At 28.3% G+C, this 13,753-nt stretch overlaps 1 protein-coding gene across 3 annotated transcripts in view; it reads right to left on the bottom strand.

Annotated features, from left to right (window-relative positions):
• LOC147224526 (rho guanine nucleotide exchange factor 26-like) overlaps positions 1–13,753 on the bottom strand; it is a 45,707-nt gene that overhangs the window by 2,395 nt on the left and 29,559 nt on the right. For all 3 annotated transcript variants that reach the window (XM_086164865.1, XM_086164866.1, XM_086164863.1), the window contains 2 exons: positions 253–323; positions 25–129 (listed from right to left, as the gene is read on the bottom strand). In XM_086164865.1, the coding sequence (XP_086020991.1) occupies positions 25–129; positions 253–323 (176 nt within the window). The remainder of the gene's footprint in view (positions 1–24; positions 130–252; positions 324–13,753) is intronic.

The raw sequence follows: 13,753 nt of genomic DNA, 5'->3' as shown, positions 1-13,753 counted from the left end.
TATTAAGGGGAAGATCCGACGTACCGTCCTCCACGGTCTGGGACAGCAACACCACGTCGGCCACCTGCAGCGACAGCTCGTCCGGCTGCTTGGCGGTGTAGGTTCTGATCACCTCCACCTGCATGACATCTGGAGAACCGCACGTTTTAGATGGGCCGTAAGCCACTTTTCAAAAATAGTGCTCCGATCGGAGCAGAAACGGGTGCGCCGAGGAACCACTAGGCGGCGCCGTCGCTCTGGACGAGGACTCACTTGTTCTGTCCTGACTCTTCTCCTCGCCGAGGTTCTGGCTCAGGGCGCTGATCCATCGAGCGCGTTCGTTCCTGAAACGCACGGCGGCGAAGCTGTTAAAACTCGATTTGGGATAAAAGATAATTAACGGGCCATGTGAGAAGCCGGCTCAGGTTCTGCCGCCCCTCCTCCCATTCTGCTGCTTCTGAAGGGCCCTTTCACGGAGAACGAGTCCTCACAGAGGACCGGCCTGTTTGCCCCTGTGTGGAAGCTCACGGGTCGGATTCCACCAAACTCTCACTTTCCAGCTCCACCTGAGGGAAGGCTTTACCCGGCCGGAGATAAAGGTGCTTCCAGGAAATGAAACCCCCCCCCCCCGGTGACTCAGCGCCATCGTGCAGAGGCTGAGAAGGCCCCAACGTGAACCCCCAGCGGGCCGGGGCCTCTGACTCAAGAACCCGTCATTGTTAATCCCTTTCAGGGGACACAGGCCGCAAAGCCCCTTTGTCACGCCGGCCCTCGCCGGCTGAAGTCTGCACAAAGAAAGTGGGCCGATATCCCGACCTCTGGACCCGATGCAGGTTTTACCTCCTGGACTTTGGGCGAACTGATTACGGCACGAAGCTTGAAAGGTCAGTAAGAAGCCAGGTGATTCCTGTAACTGTTGGTGCAACCGAGGTGTTCCTGAGGGATTTTATCAACCTTAATTTATTTTTCAAATCCATTTTCTATCAATCTTTATTTAATTTTTCAATCTGTTTATTCATTACATTTTTTTAAATTTAGGTCATTTTTAGTTATCTAATTTTTACATTTCTTCAATTTATCCAGTGATTTATTTTTTTAACCTACATAAGCATTTCAGCTCCAATGAATATGACTCCGATGCTTTGGACGAGTCAAATAAAGAAGTGTTCTGCTTCATCTTCAAGCGTAACTTCTGCTTTCTTGCCACTTCTCTGGTCTGTGGAGGATCTGTCTTACTTTCAGGTGACCATTTGCATGTGTGACACACAAATGTACTTTACAATCGGTGGATATGTTAGAAAACTGATGTATATTGTACTGTTATGTATTTATTTCATACTTGTCTTACATTTACTACTATGTTACAATTAATGAGTTCATTTATTATCCATATATATATATATATGTGTATATATGTATACATGTGCATATATATGTATGTATATATATACATGCACATATATATACATACCAATATAATACATGTGTGTACATATATATATATATATATACACACGTATTATATTGGTATGTATATATATACACATGGCTCACAGCTGGTGAGGCACGCCTACCATGAGGCAGGAGAACTGCGTGCCTCACTTTGTGGCTCTTGCAGCCATTTTATGATCGCTCAGCAGTAGCGAAACTAGTGAAACGCACATACAGTTGTACAGTTGACAAAAAAACACTGTACAATGGAAATGTAGTTCATCTAGCAAAAAGTGTGTAAATATTTTGATAGTGACATATAGAGAGACAGCAATACGGTCCTGGTGCAGAGTACGCCTGCAGTCAGCTGTCATTGCACGATCTATATTGAGGCTCAACAGTCGGCGGCCTCACTGCTGAACCTTCTCAGTATTTGAACGGTCAATGTGAAAATTGAGCCATTTGGAACAATTAAATAATCCAAAAATGGTGAAGTTGAAAGAAAAATAAATATATAATGCAAATCACTGGTAACGAGAGATTGGCAAGTGAGGCATGGCCTCTCCTGCCTCCCCTGATATATCTACATATATATATACACATAGACTCACAACCATTCAATTTCTCATTCAGACATCCAGTGAAATCTGCTTGTTTCCTGATTAAAACAATAAGTGTTTCTCCTGAAACTGTGTCTCCGCTTGCAGCTGGACTCAGTATCTACTGTGTTTCCGCATTCACCGTTAGCTGGACCGGGAATGGGCTGGATACAAACTGGCCCCCGACGGCCGGCCAGCTTCTGGAAGAAGCTAAAAGTTGGACACACGTGCACGCACAGCGCACGCCATCCTCCGACACCGAAACGGACGCCAACTGATTGAATTTCCCGGAGCGCGGGCTGGGAGGGGGCCACCACCTGTGTTTCCCTGGAACTTGATAGATAGCCCGGGAATGCAGAGCGCATACCAGCAGTGTGTGTGTGTGTGTGTGTGTGTGTGAGGTAAGTGGACTCAAGCACAGCAGATGCTGTTCTCCAAGAGCTGAAAAAGCAAAGGGAACATCAGGCGTCATAAATCGGTCGGGCGTTGGGGGTCGGAGGGAAGGACCATCTCATTCTGCAGACTTCAAATGACTGCCAGGCCTTTTCCTGCTTCCCTGCTATCAGGGTTGTTTACTCTCCGTAACCCCCTCCTTCTCCTTCTCCAGCTTCCAGTAAACCACGGGTCACGTCGGTATTTGGGGGGGAAATGTGCAGACCGGCGTGCAAAATCCGTCATAAATATAAATGAAAGCGCTGCGCAGGAGGAAATGGAAATAAGCGAAAGCAGGAGGAGAGGGGAATACAAGAGAAACACAATTGGTGTAAGAGAAGACGAGGCTCCCTCCGCCGGTCCGACCCGTTACGTAACCGCCGCTGTTTTGTGTTAAAGCGGCGTATGTGACTGGCGGGGCTGTTTTTCTGCAGACTTCTGTAATGGCTCTGTTCTGCCGGGAGAGAATCTCCATTCACTGGCCGTCTGGAGAGGACGCCAAAATGTGGGGTCACGGGTTGTGCTCGGCAAACAAAAGGCGACACAGAAAAACCGAGCCACATACAATGGCGGGGAGTCAGGAGCACGGCGGCGACACGGACCTTCTTGTGCCGCCTTCAATTCAGCTGTCTGTCTGATTTCCTGCCCCGCTGCGTCACCCCCGCTGCCGTCGGGGTCACCCTTTGACCCCGACGGCAGGTGAAGACAGTCAAAATTGGCAATCTGCATGGTAGAAACATTTTACTTATTTGTTTTTTACTAACTATTCATGGACATCAATGATATAGATTTATAAGGGATTTGATTCAATCATTAATCTTTGTTTATCTTTTTTATTGTTCATTTTTACATATACTTATATCATCATCCTCCTGAAATAACTGCTTTTTTGCTCTTAAAATAACTCCAAATATATCTATGTAATCCATATTTATATATCTATATATGTGTATATATATGTATATGTGTGTGTATATATGTATGTATGTTTATCTATATATGTATGTATATGTATATAAAATATACACATATATGTACATGTATGAATGTGTATATGTATGAATATATATAAATGTATTTCTATGATGTACATATATATGTATGTATGTAAACATATATGTATATATTTATGCTTACATGTGTGTATGTATATGTATATATATTTATGTTTGTGTGTGTATATATGTATGTGTATATATGTATGTATGCATATGTATATATACATGTATGAATATGTATATGTATGAATATATATAATTGTATTTCCATGTATTTACAGATATATGTCTGTCTATAAACATGTATATGTTTATGTTTATATGTGTCTGTCTATAAACATGTATATTTTTATGTTTATATGTGTGTATGCATATATATGTGTGTGTGTGTGTGTGCGTGCATGTATATATGTATGTATGTATATACATTTATATGAATGTATATATATATATATATATTTCCATATATGTATGTATATATATATATATATATATATGTACATCAATGAATGTGTATTTGTATGGATATATATAAATGTATTTCTATGTATGTACATTTATATGTATATATTTATGTTTATATGTGTGTATGTATACATATATATGTTTGTGTGTATATATCTATGTGTATGTATATATGTATGTATATGTATATATACATGTATGAATGTGTATATGTATGAATATATATAAATGTATTTCTATGTCTGTCTATAAAAATATATGTATATGTTTATTTGTATACATGTGTGTGTATATATATATACGTTTGTGTGTGTGCATGTTTATATGTATGTATGTATATACATACATGTTTATATGACTGTGTATATATATGTATTTATATGTATATATTTATATTCATTTACATATATGTATGTATATATGTTTATATATATATATATATATGTGTGTGTGTGTGTGCATGTATATATGTATTTAGGTATATAGGTTTATATGAATGTATATATGTATTTATATGTGTGTATATATATGTATTTACATACATGTGTATATATGTATATGTATATACATATATATGTTATATATATATATATATATATTTAAAGTTTTTAATTGTATTTATTTAGCAAATAATTAGTCATAATTATACACATGTATGTATACATGTATGTATACATTCATATGTATGTATATATGTACATACATATCAATATATACATGTATATCTATACATGTGTTTGTGTGTGTATTTATGCAGTTTTATTTTATATATTTATATTTAATATATAAACTATATATATGTATAGTTTATGTATTTTATATGTATATATGCATGACTGTATATACATATGTATTTCTAAAATATGATATATATATAAATATATATATACATGTATTTATACATGTATGTATAGATTTATATGTATGTATATATGTACATATATATCTATACCAACATGTATTTGTATGTGTATATATACGTATAAATACACTTTTATATGTATATATGTAAACATACATATATATGTATGTATGTTTGTGAGTATGTATTGGTACGTAAACTTCTCACATTAAATAAACAAATCGCAAATGCTCTTTTTATAAACACACATACTGTATAAATATGATGTCCATCACCTTAATTTTGGAGAAGATATTTTTTCCTCAATTTATATAAATGTATCTACGTACATGTATGTATGTATGTTTGTATGTATGCATGTATGTATTTATGTATAAATGTATTAAGGCATACATGTATATTTATGGATGTATAAATGTATGTATGTATGCCTTCAAGTATATGTATGGAAACATATTTGTGTACATATATGTATGTATGCATATGAAGCCCTAATTTTTAAATATTTTTATGAATGTTTACACACTCACATGTATTTGAATGCATATACGAATGAAAAAAAAAATTGAATGGATGAAAATATGTATTTGTTGGTATGTATACATGTAGGTATACGTGTATGTATAAATACAGGTATGCACATATGTATATGTATGTATATATTTATGCATGCATACATGTATATGTATGTATACATATGTGTGTGTATATATATGTATGTATATATGTATGTAAACATGTCTGTATGTATGTATCTATGTATACATATATGTATGTATATATGCATGTATGTATGCATATCTGTATATGTGTTTATGTATGTATGTATGTTCACATGTATTTACATTGTTTGTACGCTTTCATACATTCATGTTAATACATATACATACATACATACATAATGTATATGTATGTGTATGTATATATAAATATATATATATAATAAATATATTTAAACCTACATACATGTATGTATACCTTTATTCATACAACTATGTATGTATGTATTCATACACAAACATTGATTTGTATGTGTGTATATACGTTTTCATATAAATACATATATATACATTATATGTATGTATTATTGTCATAGAAATAGTTGATTTATATAACTGTATTTTTCTATTTCGCATTTTTAAACCTATGAATTTTAGATGGATTTTATAAATTATATGCATTTTGTATGTTCTATGTTTTCTGTCATAGAATTGTAAAGCGTCTTTGCGTAACTTGAAAAGCGCTATACAAATCGTATGTATGTATTATTATTATTATTATTATTATTTTCTAATTTGAACTAATGAAGGAGATTTTATCACTTATAATGATTCTACTTTTTTACTTTGCATTTTTTAATTAATGTATTCCTTGTATACTATGTATTCTATATAATTCATATTGTCCTATATTTTAACATTTTGTTGCTGTTATTGTTGTCATCGTCCTTTTAAGTATAATTTTTTGGGACCACACTGATCTGAGAACTGTTGTTATCTGTTTTCTATTTTGTTCAACGAATAGCAATAAATAAAAGAAATTGAATAAAAATAAGAGATTGAATCTTTGAGAATATATTTACATACATAATTCATACAAATATATTGACACATATATAGTAATAAACAAAGATATGTAAGATTTTTCGTCATAATTTTGAAATATATTTGCCTCAATATATATTTATGAATACATACATAAATATGCATTTATGTGTTTATATACAAATACAAATACATATATATGTATACAAACGTGTATACATACATACATACATATATACACATACATACATGTATATATGTGTATGTATAAATGTATGTCTGTATTCATATATATATTTTTATGTATACATTAATTTTCATATAAATGTATGCAGGTATGAATGTATGTATGAATAGTAAGTTGGAAGGAATTCATCAATACATATATGTATCTATATGTTTATATATATGCATAACTACATTTTATATGAATAAGTACACAAACATATGTGTATGCATGTGTGTATGTATTTTGAAACAATTTACCTTTTTATACATACATTGTGTGACAATACATACAAAAACATACATACATGTGTACATACATACATACATACATATACATGAATGTATGTATGTATGTATAAATGTATGTTTGTATGTATGTATTGTTCCTTAATTCTATTTATAAAACAGTAATACATACACATATTTTTGCATATATGTATTTGTCTTTGTATGGAATGCATACAAATATTTTTTTTAATATATTATAATATGGCTTTACAAATATGAAAAAAATGATGTACATATATTTACGAATCAAATTTTCAGTGAATATTTATGTTACAATACATTCATAGATACATACATATACATGCATGTGTAAATCTATACATATAAAAAATGTATGTATGTACACATATATATTTGTGTACATACATAAATACATACCTACATGTATATTTATATATATTCATACATACATGCATTCATACATAAAAATATATACATACATAAACAGGTATAAATTATAAATAAGTATGCATGTTTGTATGCATGTAGATACACACATATATGTGCATGTGTAATATTATACACATGAAAATATAGTCATGCATATATATATATATACATATATATATATATATATATATATATATATATATATATATATATATAAACACAAATACATGTATGTAAGTAGGGATGTATTCATAAATATACTTACATGTTTACATACATACATACATATATGCTTACATTTATACACAAATAGATGTAAACATACATATATAAATATTTATATGTATGTATGCATACATTAATGTATATATACATGCATGCACATATGTATATATATGTATTAATGTAAACACACATAATATGATGTTTGTCATCTTAATTTTGGAAAATAGTTTCCCTCTTTTTATAAATATGTATATAAATACATGTATATGTATGTATATATGTATGTCTGTATGTATGTATCTATGTCTGTATTCATGTATGTATGTACGTGTGTATTCACATATGTATATATATGTTTATATATATGTATGAATGTATGTAAATATATGTATGTATATATATAAACCTACATATGTATGTATGTATGTTTGTAAACACATAAAATATGATGTTTGTCATCTTAATTGTGGAAAATATTTTCCCTCTTTTATAAATATGTATATAAATACATGTATATGTATGTATGTATGTCTGTCTGTATGTATGTCTGTCTGTATGTATGTCTGTCTGTATGTATTTTAATATATGTACGTATATATTTAAACCTACATATGTATGTATGTATGTTTGTATGCATTGTTACGTAAAAAAAATCGTAAAGCATTTTCTATAAACACAAATAAATATGATGTTTGTCATAATAATTTTAGAAAATATTTTTTGACTAAATATGTATGTCTATGAATACATGTATATGTATGTATATATGTATGTGTGCATGTATGTATGGATGGATGAATGTATGTCTGTTTGTATGTGTTGATGTATGTGTGTATTCATACATGTGCATATATATATATATTTATATGTATGTATGTATACATATATATGTATGTATATATATAAACATACATATGTATGTAAGTATGTTTGTATGCATTGTTACGTAAAAAAATCGTAAAGCATTTCTTATAAACACATACAATAATGATGTTTTTCTTCCTAATCATGGAAATATTTTTTCCTCTATTTATAAATTTTGATATATATTCATGTATTTGTATGTATCTATGTATTCATTTATGTATTAAATAATTCCTACATGCATATGTGTGTATGTATGTATGAATGTATTTATCTTCATATGTATATATGTATGTCTGCTTGTACGCACTCATACATATATGTAAAAACATATACACATATACATATTTTATATGGATGTGTGTATACATGAATGTATATATACATGTATGCACATTTGTATATGTATGTATGCATGTATGTATGTATGTATGTTTGTATGTATATCCATATGTATGTATGTTTGCATATACGCACTCACACTTATATGTAAATACATATACATATGTACATATTTTTATATGGATGTATGTATACATGAATGTATATATACATGTATGCACATTCATATATGTATGTATGCATGTATGTATGTATTTTGTATGTATATTCATATGTATGTATGAACATTTGCAAGTACGTATTCATACATATATGTAAATACATTTACATATATACACATATGGATGTATGTATACATGAGTGTATATATACATGAATGGAAATTTGCATATGTCTGTATGTATGTATCTATGTCTGTATTCATGTATGTATGTACGTGTGTATTCACATATGTATATATATGTTTATATATATGTATGAATGTATGTAAATATATGTATGTATATATATAAACCTACATATGTATGTATGTATGTTTGTAAACACATAAAATATGATGTTTGTCATCTTAATTGTGGAAAATATTTTCCCTCTTTTATAAATATGTATATAAATACATGTATATGTATGTATGTATGTCTGTCTGTATGTATGTCTGTCTGTATGTATGTCTGTCTGTATGTATTTTAATATATGTACGTATATATTTAAACCTACATATGTATGTATGTATGTTTGTATGCATTGTTACGTAAAAAAAATCGTAAAGCATTTTCTATAAACACAAATAAATATGATGTTTGTCATAATAATTTTAGAAAATATTTTTTGACTAAATATGTATGTCTATGAATACATGTATATGTATGTATATATGTATGTGTGCATGTATGTATGGATGGATGAATGTATGTCTGTTTGTATGTGTTGATGTATGTGTGTATTCATACATGTGCATATATATATATATTTATATGTATGTATGTATACATATATATGTATGTATATATATAAACATACATATGTATGTAAGTATGTTTGTATGCATTGTTACGTAAAAAAATCGTAAAGCATTTCTTATAAACACATACAATAATGATGTTTTTCTTCCTAATCATGGAAATATTTTTTCCTCTATTTATAAATTTTGATATATATTCATGTATTTGTATGTATCTATGTATTCATTTATGTATTAAATAATTCCTACATGCATATGTGTGTATGTATGTATGAATGTATTTATCTTCATATGTATATATGTATGTCTGCTTGTACGCACTCATACATATATGTAAAAACATATACACATATACATATTTTATATGGATGTGTGTATACATGAATGTATATATACATGTATGCACATTTGTATATGTATGTATGCATGTATGTATGTATGTATGTTTGTATGTATATCCATATGTATGTATGTTTGCATATACGCACTCACACTTATATGTAAATACATATACATATGTACATATTTTTATATGGATGTATGTATACATGAATGTATATATACATGTATGCACATTCATATATGTATGTATGCATGTATGTATGTATTTTGTATGTATATTCATATGTATGTATGAACATTTGCAAGTACGTATTCATACATATATGTAAATACATTTACATATATACACATATGGATGTATGTATACATGAGTGTATATATACATGAATGGAAATTTGCATATGTCTGTATGTATGCATGTATGTAAGTATGTATGTATGTATGTATTTGTGAATTCACATATATATATATATATATATATATATATGTAGGTATGTATATAAATATCTGTATCAATATTTATACATCTACATATGTATGTATGTATGTTTGTATGCATTGTTACATAAAACAATTTTAAAGCATTTTTAAGAATGAAGGTTTGCATATACGCATTCATACTTATATGTAAATACATATACATATATTTATATGGATGTATGTAAACATTAATGTATATATACATTTATGCACATTCGTATATGTATGTATGCATGTATGTATGTATGTATGTTTGTATGTATAGTCATATGTATGTATGTACATTTGCAAGTACGTATTCATACATATATGTAAATACATATACATGTATACACATATGGATGTATGTATACATGAGTGTATATATACATGTATGCACATTTGCATATGTCTGTATGCATGTATGCATGTATGTAAGTATGTATGTATGTATGTATTTGTGAATTCACAAATATACGTATATATGTGTATATATATATATATATGTATATATATAAATATATGTATCAATATTTATACACCTACATATGTATGTACGTATGTTTGTATGCATTGTTACGTAAAAAAAATCATAAAGCATTTTTATAAACACAAATTAATATTATGTTTGTCATATTAATTTTGGATTTTTTTTTGTCTAGATGTGTATGTATATAAATAAACCCTACATATGTATGTATATATGTATGTATGTATGGATATATTTATGCATGTATGTATGTATTGATGTATGTATCTGTGTATTCATACATGTGTATACATAAAAAATATATAACAATATATTATAATATATTTAATAATATATTATATAATATATTATATATATATATATATCTATATATATATATATATATATATAATGTGTATGTATGTATATAATGTGTATGTGTATATATATATATATATATAATGTGTATGTATGTATACATACATACACATGTATGTATACATATATGTATGTATATACATACACACCCATATATATATATATAAATACATATGAATGTATGTATGTATGTTTGTATGCATTGTTACATAAAAAAATTGTAAAGCATTTTCAATAAACAAATATAATATTTCCTAATTATGGCAATATTTTTTCCTCTATTAATCCTCTATTAATATATTGTAATATACATTCATGTATTTGTATTCATACATGTATATGTATGTATATATGTATGTCTGTATGTATGTATCTATGTCTGTATTCATGTACGTATGTACGTGTGTATTCATATATGTATATATATGTTTATATATATGTATGAATGTATGTAAATATATGTATGTATATATATAAACCTACATATGTATGTATGTATGTTTGTAAACACATATGATATGATGTTTGTCATCTTAATTGTGGAAAATATTTTCCCTCTTTTATAAATATGTATATAAATACATGTATATGTATGTATGTATGTCTGTCTGTATGTATGTCTGTCTGTATGTATGTCTGTCTGTATGTATTTTAATATATGTACGTATATATTTAAACCTACATATGTATGTATGTATGTTTGTATGCATTGTTACTTAAAAAAAATCGTAAAGCATTTTTTATAAACACAAATAAATATGATGTTTGTCATAATAATTTTAGAAAATATTTTTTGACTAAATATGTATGTCTATAAATACATGTATATGTATGTATATATGTATGTGTGCATGTATGTATGGATGGAAGAATGTATGTCTGTTTGTATGTGTTCATGTATGTATGTATGTGTGTATTCATACATGTGCATATATATATATATTTATATGTATGTATGTATACATATATATGTATGTATATATATAAACATACATATGTATGTAAGTATGTTTGTATGCATTGTTACGTAAAAAATCGTAAAGCATTTCTTATAAACACATACAATAATGATGTTTTTCTTTCTAATCATGGAAATATTTTTTCCTCTATTTATAAATTTTGATATATATTCATGTATTTGTATGTATCTATGTATTCATTTATGTATCAAATAATTCCTACATGCATATGTGTCTATGTATGTATGAATGTATTTATCTTCATATGTATATATGTATGTCTGCTTGTACGCACTCATACATATATGTAAAAACATATACACATATACATATTTTATATGGATGTGTGTATACATGAATGTATATATACATGTATGCACATTTGTATATGTATGTATGCATGTATGTATGTATGTATGTTTGTATGTATATCCATTTGTATGTATGTTTGCATATACGCACTCACACTTATATGTAAATACATATACATATGTACATATTTTTATATGGATGTATGTATACATGAATGTATATATACATGTATGCACATTCATATATGTATGTATGCATGTATGTATGTATTTGTATGTATATTCATATGTATGTATGTACATTTGCAAGTACGTATTCATACATATATGTAAATACATTTACATATATACACATATGGATGTATGTATACATGAGTGTATATATAAATGAATGCAAATTTGCATATGTCTGTATGTATGCATGTATGTAAGTATGTATGTATGTATGTATTTGTGAATTCACATATATATATATATATATATATATATATATATATATATATATATATGTAGGTATGTATATAAATATATGTATCAATATTTATACATCTACATATGTATGTATGTATGTTTGTATGCATTGTTACATAAAACAGTTTTAAAGCATTTTTAAGAATGAAGGTTTGCATATACGCATTCATACATATATGTAAATACATATACATATATTTATATGGATGTATGTAAACATTAATGTATATATACATGTATGCACATTCGTATATGTATGTATGCATGTATGTATGTTTGTATGTATAGTCATATGTATGTATGTACATTTGCAAGTACGTATTCATACATATATGTAAATACATATACATGTATACACATATGGATGTATGTATACATGAGTGTATATATACATGTATGCACATTTGCATATGTCTGTATGCATGTATGCATGTATGTAAGTATGTATGTATGTATGTATTTGTGAATTCACAAATATACGTATATATGTGTATATATATATATATGTATATATATAAATATATGTATCAATATTTATACACCTACATATGTATGTACGTATGTTTGTATGCATTGTTACGTAAAAAAATCATAAAGCATTTTTATAAACACAAATTAATATTATGTTTGTCATATTAATTTTGGATTTTTTTTATCTAGATGTGTATGTATATAAATAAACCCTACATATGTATGTATATATGTATGTATGTATGGATATATTTATGCATGTATATATATATTGATGTATGTATG

Source organism: Fistularia commersonii, chromosome 18 (assembly GCF_037954325.1).
Source record: "Fistularia commersonii isolate RoL2024-O1a breed Wild chromosome 18, RoL_Fcom_v1.0, whole genome shotgun sequence".
In the NCBI taxonomy this organism is placed as follows: Eukaryota; Metazoa; Chordata; class Actinopteri; order Syngnathiformes; family Fistulariidae; genus Fistularia; species Fistularia commersonii.
This window is presented reverse-complemented; position numbering and strand designations above follow the sequence as displayed.